At 38.2% G+C, this 15839-nt stretch overlaps 1 protein-coding gene across 1 annotated transcript in view; it reads left to right on the plus strand.

Annotated features, from left to right (window-relative positions):
• The window catches only part of EPHA6 (EPH receptor A6), a 1133516-nt gene extending 1117677 nt beyond the window's left edge, over nucleotides 1-15839 (plus strand). The window contains exons 18-19 of the mRNA XM_045286264.1: nucleotides 7583-7732; nucleotides 13303-15839. Coding sequence (XP_045142199.1) covers nucleotides 7583-7732; nucleotides 13303-13417 — 265 coding nt within the window. The 3' untranslated portion in view covers nucleotides 13418-15839. The remainder of the gene's footprint in view (nucleotides 1-7582; nucleotides 7733-13302) is intronic.

Raw genomic sequence — 15839 nt, forward strand, 5'->3', positions numbered from 1 at the left:
GGGGGGAGGTGGCGAGGGGAATGCTCCCAATTTAACATTGTGGAAAGTCAGATTGTTTAAAACAAAGAGGTATTAACTGAAAATTCATCTTAATCATGGAAATACAGTTTAACCAAGCAGAATATCAGTTTATTTGTTGTCTAATTATTAAAAAAGAGTTCTAACATACAGGGATTCCCAGCTCAGCTGCAACAGGGAATCACCCACAAGCATGAACTATCCATCTGGCACTTGACAGGATTATGTGCAAGCCAAGTGAAAGCTTCTGGGTAACACTGCACTTGAACATTGTCTATGGATATCGAGTCTTTCATTCATTTAATTTGCATTTAAGTTTAATAGTTTATCTAGGGCAAAGCTTTCTTTTCTACCTGACTAAATCCATTCATTCTTCCTTTATTGGCCACGTAGAGTTGATTTTTACTGTACCAACCTCATATGACAGAGTAGAATGGTCCCAGAGGCTTTTCTTGACTGTAATTTTTATGGACGCAGATTGACACATTTTTCTTCCAGAAAGACTTAAGGGTAGCTTCAAACCACCAATAGCTATAGAATGCTTACTTATTTTCACCATTTGTTTCCTTAGAGGTCAGCTCCCAAACCAAACCTGCTAACTATTATATAAGACAGAGCAGAACTGCCCTATTGGACTTCCAAAGCTGTACATCTTTTCAGGAGCAGTCTAACCCGGCTTTCTCCCATGGAATGCTGATTGATTCGAACTTTTCACCTTTTGGTTAGCAGCAAAGCACTTTAGCTACCTTGTGACCAGGGCTCCCAGTAGTCATGGGTAGCGTAAATTAGGAGGCGACTTGATGGGTTAGCTGAGTAATGTGAAGGACAGTCCCAGAGTCATGAGATGAGCAATTCAAGTAACAGCACTGACAAGGAACATGGTGAACACTGCGACGGATTCCAGGACTGACTCTAATCACTTGGGAACCCTTAACCTGTGATGTGGCTATATTGTTCTGTCTTTAACGGCATCACCCTCCACTTTGAAACCGATGGAAATAAATAAAACTTTTTGCAATATGAGTAAAAGGAATAAATTAAATAGTGTAGTCGTTAATAGATTGACCATTGTAATCATCATTCACTTTTCTAGATTGTTCACGAAATGGAATAAAATGAAAGTAGAACATTCATTATGAATCAGCCATCTTGTCAGAGAGCAAACTTTTCTGCAGATAGTTTCATATTTGATTTAAAGCATCACTTATTTAATGAGTTCTATAATACACTCAGCATTGCACTAAGGTCTACAGAAAAATAAAAGATGTGAGGCATCATTCCTGCTATCAAAAAGCTTTAATTTACTGTTTAAAAAAATCAAAACTTTCTTCTTATGCATTTTTCCCAAGGAAGTAATTCAACTGAAGCAAAAAGGTACACCCTCTAAGATTGCATGGCCATCTGTAATAAAATAATATTGTTAGCAATCTAATAGTCTAACTTCAGGGAATTAACTCAATGAATTATTAAGCATCAATTTATACAACAGTATACACTTATTTGAATAATAGTTATGAAGATTGTATAAACATGAAAAATATCCATAAACTTGTGAAACAGAGTACAATATAACATAGAATTGACCCCACTCTTATAGGTATGCTATTATAAATGTGAGAACTAGAAGTGGGTGGGGTTGGAAAAAGAGTGATAAGGGAGAGAAAGAGGCAGGGTTGCGTCATGGTTAATCGCTTGACTGCTGAGCAGAAGGTCGACAGTTCAAGCCTAGCTGTTCCATGGAAGAGAGATGTCGGGACCTGCTCCTCTAACGATTCCAACAATGGGGCTGCTCTGAGTCAGATTGACTCGGTGACGGCCAACAACTAGAGTAAGAATGAGAGAAAGTATTCATTGATGAGTTCTTAGTAGAATAACAGCTTTAACAAAATGGCAAAATTAGATATTTTAACAAGTATCTACTAATCCCATTTTGGTTTTCAGAATCAATTATATGCATAGGTCAATAATTTATATTGTTTTTAATTGGCACACCTACATATTCATTAACACACAATCTATCACCATGTTATATTTACATATTGTGTAACATGTAAATATTAATATATCGTTGTCAATTAACACATAAATATATCACATTACAATATAACTCACATCTATCGGTTGATGCCGACTCATAGGGATCCTGTAGAACAGGGAGAACTGCCCCTGATAACACTTTACCAGAGTAGAAAGCCCATCTTTCTCCTGTGGAATAGCTTGTGGTTTCGAACTGCTGACTTTGTGGATCGCAGCCTAAAGCATAACACTTCACCAACAGGGATCCTCACATCTCTGAAAAAAGATCTGTTGTATTAAAAAAAAAAAAAAGACCTGTTCCCGAGTCAGTTCTGATTCATAGTGACCTTATCAGACAGAAGGCTTTCAATCTTTCCAGGGGAGGCTTGCCTCCGTTTTCTCCTGTGAGCCGTTGGTGGAGGCAAACTACTCACCTTCCAGTTAGCAGTCCAACACGTAACCCACTACACAACTTGGGTTCCTTATATGAGTAATATATACAAAAATAATTAGTGTATAATTAATTCTGATACAACCTTATTTGCTGAAAGCCAAGACGAATTAAAGCACTTACTGATGAAGATCAAAAAAATACAGCTTTCAATATGTATGACACCTCACCATAACAAAACCCAAATCTTGACGATTGGACCAATATTGGGCAAGTTGAGTTCAAACAACTGACATTTCAGGTAGAAATCAAGCACTTTGACCATGGCACAACCAGGGCTCTTTCCAGCAATCAATGTTGTGCAAATTGTATTACTTTTTAACATTTTTTCCAATGATAACTGTTTTCTATGTTTGATGCTTTAAAAAAACTAAAGTTAAAGACTATAATTATGTCTTTAAAACATATCTATCTAAATTGATGTGTCAATTGTCTGACCATCCCTAAGCCTTAAATGTAACATTACTTATTAACTGCTACCTCTTAAATGTTAGCCTTTTTCCTAATCTAGATTACCCATAACTCATACCTGGAATTTTCATAATTCTACTCTTTCCTCACTTTTCTGAAAATAAGGGTAGGCCCTTGATTCTTTTCCCCCACCCGAACAATGTGTACATTTCCAGTGTGAGTTGTAGGTTTTGCTGTAAAGACCTTTCTCAGGTGGGCAGCAGCCACTAATCACCAAATGGCAGCAATTTCTGCAGGCTCAGCAAAGGGCAGGTTTGATAAGGAAGGGCACTTATTGTTTATGAGATAATATTCCAGAGAATTCATGTAAGGGTAATGGTACCCAGCCCTCGAAGCGAGAAAACAGCAGCATTTTTCAACTTCATCATAAGATAAGGTGAAAGAAAAGTTATTGCACGGTGGCTGTGAACAATGAGGGGACCCTGACCTTACTAAATCAACTGCCAGTGCAGCCGTATAAAGGCCAAAGAGTAACCACGTTACTAAAGATGTGTGGAGAGAAAGGGAATTATGGTATCAAAACATTCTGAGAGCAAACAGTGAATGCTTTTCAACAGGGAACTAGGCCATTTAAGTCATTTAGTATACAGCATGTCCTTCCGTGACCTTTCTAGACTAAGGACATAAAATTAGCAAATTACATTTCCACTCACCGTTACATGAAATTGTAAACGCTCAAGAGTTGTTCTAGCACTATCTCAGGAGAGAGAAGTGGATGTCCTCTCACCACGTGGCACATCAGGAATGACCCAGGAGTTTGAAGGGAAGTCACTTGGACAAGGAGTTAAAACATATGAGATCCACGCTGTTTTGGAATAGAACATGCTCTCAATTTTCTAACAGATGTGACTTCAATTATATTATTAATAGCTCAGGTACTCCAGTCATTTTGAAATTTAAACTTAGTCAATGAGATGCAGCAGTGTTTCTCAAAGTGTGTTCCAGAGAAATTGGACAAACAGGAAAATGTTGCAAATGCTAGTCTGACTTCTCGTAGTTACAATGACATTGTAGTAATGAAAAGCCTGAGAACCGTGGCAACTGAAAACATCTGTTTAACTACGTTTGCCATGATTATCTTTATTATTATATAATTTTTAATATTTTTATTTATTTGATCATGCTTATTTATATAATGTTTTCTAGTAAGCACTAAGAAAATACAGCTATGATTCAAATATTCAAGTATTAGTAGATGTTAGGACACCTTTTCAATCGCTGGATATGACTCATGGTTGTTTCAGGTAAAATCAGGAATCATTCTAAGATCAGTTCAAATGAAACCACTCACAATCAAATAGGATTGCATTTGTAGTACAGGAAAAAAGGCATGTGGTTTAACAGCCTCTAACATGGGAAGTGCGGTAACAGACATAAGTAATGATAAAAAGGACCCAAAACCAAACCCACTGCCTTCTAGTCAATTCTGACTCATGGTGACCCTATAGACAGTTTCTGCATCTCTATATCTCTGTGGGAGTAGACAGCCTCATCTTTCTCTGGAGGAGGAGCAGATGGGTTTGAACTACGTACCTTGCAGTTAGCAAGCCAGTGCCTAAACTGTGTTGCCACTGAGGCTCCTTTTAAAAGGGCCAAGTCATTGTTAAAAGGTAAACAAATTAATATGAAGTATAGTACGATCATACATTTCATTTAAACCAGTTCCAATTGTATATAAAATGCAAAACTCCCTGTATTTCTCCCTGTTAGCCTTCTTCACCCTACCCGACCATCAACTAGACCTCAGTTTAGACAAAGGGTTGGCAACTTGACGATCAAAGAAAAATGAAAGAAATTAATTCTAAGCCTTCTGTAGGAGCGTTGTCCCGACCAATTCCAAAGGGCACCTTTTATAACTGTCAGGAGTCATCTGGGGCCTACAATGGACAGCTTGTAGGGCCAATCCCAACTGCTTGACTTTTTGCTCCTGAAGACCCAAGCCCTGGTGATGAGTAAATATTTAAAAATTGATTTTTATTGAAAAGAACTTCCAAGTCTCACCTTATTTATGCATCTGTTTTTTCTGTAGGCCTTATTTTTATAATGCTGAGTGCATTATAAAAAGTCATTAAATAATTGGTGATTTAGAATTAATTACAAAATTGACTGCAGAAAAGTTTGCTCTTTGGTATGATACCTGATTGGTAATAAACAGATATAATTCCTGACATCAAGGAATTTTATCTTAAAAGTTTAAAAAATTCATCCTTATGTATCTTTCCCCAGGAAATAATTTAATCTTCACCCCCGTATGTGTAGCAAAACCATACACGTTTTGATACACAGTTGAGGAATTTTTAATTAATGTGGCTTAATCATCTGTGTTCATAAATTATCCTTTTCTAGTATAAGGGTGAGATGGTTCAAATATGAATGGTAAAACCATTACAAGAAATTCTCCAAAAGTTAATGTCATAAACTATGGTGCTAGTAAGTCTATGCAGTCTTTCATTCTTTGACCTTATAAAATACTAAAAGCAAAGGAATTAAAAGATGGATTAATTTTTAATATTCCTATAAAAAAGTCAGTGGTTTGTTTAGTGATAATTTTACACAAACACTAAATATATTTTTAATAAGATAATACTGTTTTACAAATTGATATAAACTCTCAGGTTAAATAATTTTTGAAATGATCTCTTTATTACTCTAGAAGGATAATATAACATGCCTGGTAGCATCAAAGTATTTTAATACCAAGTAGTCTTTAAAAACATACAAAGTATTTTTTTGCATTTTTCATTAGTTGTTCCCATAAAGAGAATAATATAGTTAATTGCTGAAATGCATTATATACACAACTCTGAGTTATTTTACCTATCATTTCTAAGATTCAATCTACTTTTATGTCCTCTGCCCAATGTTTGCTATTATATACATACAAGTAAATGGATGTATATAGACATAAACATCCCCTAAACTTTCTAAAATAAAACTTTAAAATTATATTTTATATTAGAATTAGAAACCCATTCTAAAATAGAATCTCTTTGAACCAGACCTTAAGAACAAAAACAAAAATAATGATTCACCAAGGGTGGATCAGGAGTCCTGGTGTGTTAGACAGGATACTTTAGAGAAACAAATCCACAGAAACTCATGTACAAGAGAATGTTTTATATAAAGGGTAAGTGTACATCAAGAAAACATCCCAACCCAGTGCTGCCCAAGCCCACAAGTCCAACATTAACCCATTAACCCATATGTTCAACACCAATCCACAAAGTCCTCCTCCATCTTACAAAACAGACGCAATGATGCTGACTGCAGGAGGAAAGCCATGTCAGTGAATGTGTAAACATCTCAGCGCTGGCAGGGGTCTCCACACGGCTGCTCCAGCACCCAGGGCTGCATCAGGGTAGGTCCATGTGGCTTCTCCTCAGAGATGTCTTGCAGGAAGTGAGCCTTACCAGTTGAAGCAGGGAACTGCTAAGGCAGCTGCACCCTGGTCCGACCATCAGAAAGCAAGAGACCTAAGAACTAGAAAGGCTAGAAAGGCGAGGCTCACTGAACCATTTGTCCCTCCATCCTTCAATTAACCCCACGTGTTTATCGGTCAGGTTGGCACAATAAACTAACTACCTCACCTGGCATTGTGAATAGCCAAGTGCTTGGCTACTAACTGAAAGGTTGGCAGTTGGAAACCACCCAGTGGCTCTATGGGAGAAAGACGGAGAGATCCATTTCTGTGAAGATTACAGCCAAGAAACCCCATGGGCAGCCCTCTTCTCTCACACGCAGTCCCTATGAATTGAAATCAACTCCATGACACCAACCACAACAGGAACTACCTTCCTTTAAATTTTTTAACCAGCCTCCACTTGGGTTTTCTTTGTTTTGAACACTATTATTACGTGTGATTTGGGCTACATACTCTGTTTTGACATATGTAAACAGTATTCATACGACTGAACTCTAAAAGAGTGAAAGCCAGAAAACTGAACTCATTGCCATGGAGTGGAGTCAATTCTGACACACCATGATCCTCTGTGGCAGGGTAGAACTGCTGCTGCGGGAAGCTGTCTATCTTTACTGGCGAAGAAAGCCTCATCTTTCTTCCACAGAGCTGCTAGTTCCAACGGATTACTGTGTGACGCACTCCACCACCAGAGCTCTTTTGAATAGATAATAGTGATTATTGAATGTTTAAGAAAACAAATAAATGTAGGCTTCGTCAATGAATTCACCATAAAACGGAAGAGGAACTAGCAGAGTACATGATGAAAACACAGAAGAGTATGATTTCCTGGCAGATCCAAAAGGGTGAGAGTAAACAGATTGGCTCTCCAGACTCTCCAAGTGGAAGTGGGATTAGGCTAGTCCTCAAATTAAAAAACACAGTTGTATGCCAGAAGTTAGCAAGACGTGGGTTTTCTCAAGTTCCACCAATTATAAGACCCATTAGTGACAAAAGGCAAATGAAGACAAACAGGCAAATGAAGTTGACAAGGGTTTGACAGGTAAGAGTAGTTAATTACAGTAAGATGAAAAATTTGAGATTATTTTTAGTGCAAGATGAAAAACAGGAGATGTAGGAATATGGTAAAAGGAAAAGGGATGCTGAGTTAATTCTCACCTTTCTAACTTTAATATTCTCCTTTTTTTCTGTTTCTTTTTCCCTCACAGAATGCCAGAGTCCCCTGGTGAAGTTCCTGAATACCCTTTGTTCGTCACAGTTGGTGACTGGCTGGATTCTATAAAGATGGGGCAATATACAAATAATTTCATGGCAGCAGGGTTTACAACTTTTGACTTGATTTCAAGAATGAGCATCGAGTAAGTGGTCCTAGGAGTATTACTGTGTTTAGATGCCCCATTTTGAGGATAATAAATTCGAACGCTGAATCAGGGATGCCCTGGTTTCTTACGGCTGCCATGATGTTCCCAGGTCTTTTCTCACTGTTTCTGAGCATTGCTCTACTGGAAGTTAGATGGACAACACACTTTTAATGCATTTTTAACTTCGCAGTAGTATTTTGAATCCATGCAGCCTTCTAAAATATTCTAGTTGCTTTTGAAATTCCTCTCATTCACCTTAACAAATTATTAATGCTTCATATATAGCAACATTGCATAATTGAGCCCAATTTCCTTCATCAAGTTAATAAAAAAGTATCACATAATTTCAGAGCTCCTTTGTACTTTATGATCACAGGGCATTTCCCCACCATTTCAAAGATAACCCTTTGCTTGACTGCTCTAAAATACTCAACATAAATTTAAAAGATCAGATACTAAAAATATTAGATTTAGCCACATGAAATTGTCACTGTTTTAGGTACTGACAATTTTACATGGTTCAACATAATATGATGGCAATTTTGTTTAATCATTTTACTGGGGGCTCATACAATTCTTATCACACATACATCCATTGTATGTCAAGCACATTTGTATATTTGTTGCCCTCATCATTCTCAAAACATTTGCTTTCTACTTGGAGGCCTTGGTATCAGCTCATTTTCCCCCTCCCTCCCTGCCCCCTCATGAACCCTTGATAATTTATAAATTATTATTATTTTGTCATATCTTACACTGTCTGATGTCTCCTTTCACCCACTTCTCTGTTGTCCATCACCCAGGAAGGAGGTTATATGTAGATCTTTATAATCCGTTCCCCCTTTCTACCATACCCTCCCTCCACCCTCCCAGGATCACCACTGTCAGTACTGGTCCTTGGGGATCATGTCCTGGATTCCCTGTGTTTCCGGTTCCTATCTGTACCAGTGTAAATTCTCTGGTCTAGCCGGATTTGTAAGGTAGAATTGGGGTCATGACAGTGAGAGGAAAGTTGTATGTTTCATATTGCTACACTGCACCCCGCCTGGCTTGTCTCCTCCGAGACCCTTCTGTAAAGGGATGTCCAGTTGCCGACAGATGGGCTTTGGAACCCCTATCTATACTCCCCCTCATTCACAATGATATGATTTTTTGTTCTTTGATGCCTGATACCTGATCCCTTGGACACTTTGTGGTCACACAGGTTGGTGTGCTTCTTCCATGTGGTCTTTGTTGCTTCTCAGCTAGATGGCCACTTGTTTACCTTCAAGCCTTTAAGACCCTAGACGCTATATCTTTTGATAGCTGGGCACCATCAGCTTTCTTCACCACATTTGCTTATGCACACATTGGTCTTCAGTGATCATGTTGGGAAGGTGAGCATCATGGAATGCCAGTTTAATAGAACAAAGTGTTCTTGCATTGAGGGAGTACTTGATTGGAGGACCAATGTCCATCTGCTACCTTTATACTAAACTATAAATATATATATGTAGATCTATTTCCCCATCATCGTATATAAATAAATTTACATATGTACATGCCTGTATTTAGATCTTTATAAATGGCTTTGCCTCCTAGTTCTTTCCTCTATTTCCTTTTATTTTCCTCTTGTCCCACTATCATGCTTAGCCTTCATTTGGGTTTCAGTAATTTCTCTCGGTTACATTGCCCTTGATCAATCCCTACCAGGCCTCTTACACCCTCCTTGCCATGATTTTGGATCACTTATTATTTCCGTGTCCCTGGGTTGATCAATACCACCTCCTTCCCCCCACCTCCCCCTTTTCCATTCTCCCACCACCACCACCCTCCACCGCCAGAACCATCAGTCCCGTTATTTTCTCCTCCAGACTGTTCATCCAGTCTAACTTCTCTAGATAGACCTGCAGAGATAAAAATATGCAGAAAGAAACAAGATATGTGAAACAAAGCGACAAAAGGACAACAAAAAATGGCCAAAAAAATTAAAATAAAAAAAATCCAAACCTGTAAATAGTTCAGGGTCTGTTTGCTAAACTCTAGGAGTGTCCTCCAGTTGAGTCCGATGGGGTGCCATATCCTGGCCCCAAAGTCTATCCTTGGCACTCCTTCGGGACTTCCCTGCTCTGATCCCCACCCCACCCCCACCCCCCACCAGCTGCTCTGCCGCTCGTCCTTAGTGTTTTGCCTCGGTTTGGTGGGGCCAGACCAGGCCAATCCTGACACTGTGTCTCCAGTTTTGTCCCCCATAGGTCCATGGGTCAGTGAGGGGACGTCGTGTCTCGTAGTGGGGCCAGCCATATGGTCCACTCTGTGCATTGGCTGTTCTGAGTGGGGATATCGTCAAGTCTTGGTGGGCCAGGATGCACTCCACTCTCTCTTCCTCCCCCTTCATTTGCTCCCGTGTACTCTGATCAGATATGCCCCTCTCCCCAAGCTGCAGCTTCAGTGCTGTCCTCTAAAGTAAATTATTCTAGGGGGAGGGGCAGCTGTCCATGTAGTTGGAATTGGGGCCGGGCCCTCAGACCCCTCCACTGGCTCCCCACTGCATGCCGGCACACTGCATTCACATTCTGGAACACCAGGTTGAAGTCTGGTCCCTCTTTCCCTGTGGAGAAATAAACAATAACCTCCCCTTGGGTGGGTTAGTCCCCTGTTCCCCCACTACACATTTTCTATCTCTTTTTTACCTTTTCCCACCCCCCTCCTTTTTAGTTGGCTACCGTATGTAGCCCTGGATTTGGTCTGGCCCATCATACTACCTGGACTTCACCCCAGGAATGTTTGTATACAGTACCTTTTACCCTATACCACTTTTGCATTCTTTTTTTTTAAACTTACCTCAGCGGACTCATGTTGTACTTGACCTTTTGTGCTTGGCTAACTTCACTTAGCATAATTTCCTCCAGTTCTTCCCATGCAGCGATATGCTTCATATGTTCATCACTGCTTTTTAGCAATGCATAGTACTCCATTGTATGTAACACAGTTTTTTAATCCATTCGTCTGTTGATGGAAATTTAGGTTGTTTCCAACTCCTTGCATTTGTGAACTGTGCCTCAATGAACAATGGGGCACAGATGTCTGGCCATGGTTTGTTTCTTGCTTCTTCTGGGTATATGCCCAGTAGGGGGGTTGCTGGGTCTTATGGTAGCTCAATTTTCATCTATTTTAGAAATTGGCAAGTTGATTTCCATAGTGGCTGTACCTACCTACAGGTCCACCAGCAGTGGATAAGAGTCCCTATCTCACCACAGCCCCTCCAACACATGTTGCTTTCTGATTTTTTGAAATGGGCTATCTTTGAGGGTGTTAGGTGGTATCTCATAGTTGTTTTAATTTGCATTTCCCTTATGGCTAATGATTGGGAACATTTTCTCATATGTTTATTGGCCATTCAGATTTTTGCCCCTTTGAAACTTCTGTTCAGGTCCTTTGCCCACCTCTTCAGTGGGCAGTTAGTTTTTCTCCTATTGTAAGCTTGCAAAGTATTATAAATATCAGTAATAAGGCCTTTGTCTGATGTGTCATTGCTAAAGATGTTTTCCCAGTCAGTGGGCTCTCTTATTACTCTTGGTGAATTCTTTCAATGTACACAGGTGATTTATCTTCAGTATATACCACTTGTCAGTTTGTAGCTCCTTTGTATTTGTATCCTTCCCTATTTCCGATAGCCTACGTATTCCCTGTGCCAAGGTTCTCAGGTTTGTCCCAATTCCCTCATTAATGGCCCTAATTGTTCGGGGGTTTACCACAAAGTCTGTGATCCACCTTGAGCTTATTGTTGTGCATAGAGTGAGGTAAGGGTCTTGCTTAATTTTTCTGTAGGTAGATGTCCATTTTTTCCAGCACCATTTATTGAAGAGGGCATCCACTTCCCATTTGATATTTTTGGGGGCCCTTATCAAAAATCAGTTGCCTGTATGCTGATGTTTTATTTCCAGGTTTTCAGCTCTTTTCCATTGGTCTGAATATCTGTTATTATACCTGTACCACAGTATTTTGACTACTGTGGCCATATAATACGTGGTAAAGCCAGATAGAGCAAGCCTCCCACTTTGTCTTTCTTGAGGAGTTCTTTGCTAATTCTGGACTTCTTCCCTCTCCATATGAAGTTGGTAATCAGTTTTTCCAATTCTTTGAAGAAGGATGGTGGTATTTGTATTGGGATAGCATTAAACTTACACAGTACCTTGGGCAGAACTGGCAACTTTACTATATTGAGTCTTCCAATCCATGAGCATGAGATATGCTTCCATTTGTTGAGGTCACTCTTGGTTTCTTGTAATAGTGTTCTATAATTTTCCTTGTACAGATCTTTCATTTTTTTATTCAAGTATATCCCTAGATATTTCAATTTGTGCTTGGCTATCATAACTTTTTCATTGCCTCTTCTGGGATCTTGTCTGATGTGTATAGCAGACCAATGGACTTCTGTTTGTTGATCTTGTATCCTGCCACTCTACCACATTCCTCTATTTCTTCCAATACTCCACTTGTGGAGTTTAGGGGATTTTCGATGTATAGAATCATATCATCTGTGAATAATGATAATTTTGCCTTTTCCTTCCCCAGATGAATACCTTTGATGTCTTTTCTTTGTCTTGTTGTTAGCTAGGACCTCCAGTACGATGTTAAATAGGAGTGGGGATAAAGGGCATCCTTGTCTGGTCCCCCTTTTCAGTGGAATTGTGTTCATCTTTTCTACATTGACTACTACATTGGCTGTTGGTTTTTCATGTGTAGCTTGTAGAATATTAAAGAATTTTCCTTCTATTCCTATCTTCTTGAGTATCTTAAACAGGAATGGGTGTTGGAGATGGCAATTTTTTAGACATTTTATTGTGAATGAGGTGAAGGTATATTGCCTTCCCTCTCACCTAAGTTACTGGCTAGTCACTTCTCCTCACTTCCACTCCTGATAATCATCAAAGAATAGTTTAGTGTGAAAACTTCTTCTTGACTCTTTAATATAGTGATGTCATACAACAGTTGTGCTTGTGTGATAGTCTAATTTCACTCTGCATAATATCCTCCTAGCTCATCCACGTTATGTGGTGTTTCACAGATTCATCACTAATCGTTCACATTACATAGTACTCCATTATGCATAATGCACCCAAAATGTTCTCTATCCAGTCTCCCACAATAACAATTGTTTTAAATAACTGTGAGAACTCAAAGAATCCCACATTATATTTTCCACCCTATATGCTCATTATTCTGTTACTATTGTTGAAAATTTATGTAATCAACCTAAATTATATAATCTTTAGGCCTATGAAATTTCTGAACATTATATAAGTACTTAGATTTGAAATTTTCCCTGTGCCATTAAATTTGAGATTATCATGATATATTATTTGGTGCCTGGGAGGAAAAAAAATGAAAAAACCTTAGCTCTTCATTTTGACACTCTTAAACTCTCCTTTATCAATTATACTCCTTTGAGCAAATTCATATAGCAAATCTGACATGGTGCATATTGCCAGATCTCAAAGTTCATTTTTTTCTCTCTCATTTTTTTCAGATCTAACACACATTCATATTTATTTTTCCTCTCTTTCTCCCTGCCTTTCTCTCAGTGACATTAGAAGAATTGGAGTAATACTCATTGGACACCAGAGACGAATAGTCAGCAGTATACAGACTTTACGTTTACATATGATGCACATACAGGAGAAAGGATTTCATGTATGAGAGTACTACAACCACCTGTGTTTTGTGCCTCAGCATTTCTAAAACGGAAGACATCCTCTATACTATCCTCTCTTCTGATTCTCCAAACATCGCTTCAGAAACTGCAGTCTCCACTCAGACTATGGGTACATACCTTAGGTTCTCGCTTCCAACCTGGATTTTAAAATCTTGCTATATAGCTCCTCTCTCACTAACCTGCAAATAAAACCGTGGCCCGCTGCAAATTTTTGCTACACAATGGTAAATCACTCAGCATGGATGTGTAACTTTGTATTTGGGAAGTATTTGCTGGAGAAGAATATGCCTAGGCATGGCTTCCTTAATGATGTATTTAGAGTTTGATAGATAAAAGTCAGAAATCTCTTACTTTTCTTTCATGTTTTCTGATCAAGTAGCTTCCAAATTAGCATAAGCATTTATTTTTTAGATAATTATATTCAACTCTATGGGTTGTACTGTTCTTTATTTTATAATAGTTTAACTGTTGGTGCCTGATCTTGTTTACGGACATGACCAATGGTTTCATGTAGTGAATTCTTCTCATGTGTGACTATGGGAGAAGAGGGTTTTGGGGAGGGAGAGAGATCAAAGGGCTGGGCTATAAAATGTTCTAAGGCTGGGTTTGTCTCTTTTTTAAGACTTCATACTATCCTGGGTAGCTCACAGTAGGGGGTAATTTAGAGGTTTTTCACCTGGACTTTCTACTAGCTGTATAATCTATTTCTCTACCTTATGAGCACCACCACTGGAGAGATCAAGAGTGAGTCAGTCCACTGTTCAAATGGCTCCCAAAGACTGAGGCATAGAGTCAACCCGTTGACGGCTCTCTTGGCTCATCTTTACAAGTTTGCAAGAGCAATTATCAAAGCCCTAAGAAAATTAAGTGTTCTCAATAGAATTACGTTGAATAAAAATCTAAGATTATAGCCTTAGATTTAATGTAAAAAGATTAATTTAATTAAACAGAATTTTATGATAGCTATTTGGAGGTCCAAGTAAGTAAACACATCTAGCTAGCTAACGTGTCTGATAATGGTGCATTTTGCAAGTTTAAAATTTTTGGCTAATTTTTAAAAAGAATAAGTTGCATGAATATGCTGAGCTGTTTTCCAAAACTTCCAAAAGACAGGTGTGCCATGGCATACGCCAAAGAAAGCATACATAAATCGTGTGTCAGCCTCGCTCCACAATACAGGCACAGCAAAAGGTGAATACAGCCAATGTGTGTTGTTGTCATAATCTGCTTTTCAGAAGCTGCAAAAATAAAGGAAAATGTTTTTCAGTGAGTTAAGTTGAGTCAGCTAATCAAAATACTGCTACCTTGTGGACTAATTCAATTATAAAATCAACTGCTCCCTGTGAAACTAAAAAACAACAAAAAAAGAAGACTGCTGTGCTAGGTGGATGGGTAGAGGGAATTTGTTAAGAGGGTTGGGAAAAAGCACATAGCGAGTTGTCTAAATATGCTGATTTAATAAATCAGTTTTTATTTGATCTCAGAGATAACGGTGGTATATCTACATTCTCAATATCCTACCTAAATTATATTTTTTGGTGATAATGGTGTTCTCATTATTTAAGGAACCTGATTTTCTCCTCTTTCCTTTTTTCAAAACATGGTTGATTGCACCATTATACTAGACAATTCTGCATATTTTCTTTTGCTGATTTATCTCCTGGGTTCTGCCTACCACAGCTAAATTTTTCTCACCTAAAAAAAAAAGGATAGAGTTGGAAGGAATAGCGTCTTAACAATTATTCCTTAAAGTATACTAAAAAAGAGAACAGTGGGAAGTTCATCACTTTCTAAGTAAACACGTCAGAAATAGCTAGCAACATTTCCCAGCCATCACCTGCACAGCGATGCATCACTCATAGACGACCTGCAGATTGCTGGATACGTTTACCCAAATCTGGATACATTTAGAGGAAACGTAAAATGTCCATATTTATCTGTCTTCAAATGTATATTCAATAAGAACAGATGTAAAACAGATTAAATTTATTAACCATATATATTTATTTTTATAATACAACAAAAAAGGTATTTAGAAATAAGGATTAAAATAATTATGGTCTTCCATAGAACTCTTGTCAGCAACTTCAGTATACCTTGTTGATATAAATTCCTATTAAAATATTTACATAATTCTAGGGAATGGGCATTTAGTAATTGGACATTAAGGTTCATAAAGATTTGTTTACCTTACAGGTTCTGATAATCCCAGAACTTTCTGTAGTATTATAAAACTGCCTTTTCCCTTGCCTCTCACCCCTATCGTCTACAAAATTCCTTTTGAACTCCATTTCTATTTTTCAGAATTGTAAGCATTATAAAATTAAATGTAATTTGAGCCTCATCATAGTCGAAGAAAGATTGAATTATGTGTGCAAAATTAAACAGAAACATTTTAAAAAGTAA

The sequence above is a fragment of the Echinops telfairi genome, unplaced genomic scaffold, assembly GCF_000313985.2.
Source record: "Echinops telfairi isolate 266 unplaced genomic scaffold, ASM31398v2 ScPeMD7_6;HRSCAF=24_1, whole genome shotgun sequence".
NCBI classification, from domain to species: domain Eukaryota; kingdom Metazoa; phylum Chordata; class Mammalia; order Afrosoricida; family Tenrecidae; genus Echinops; species Echinops telfairi.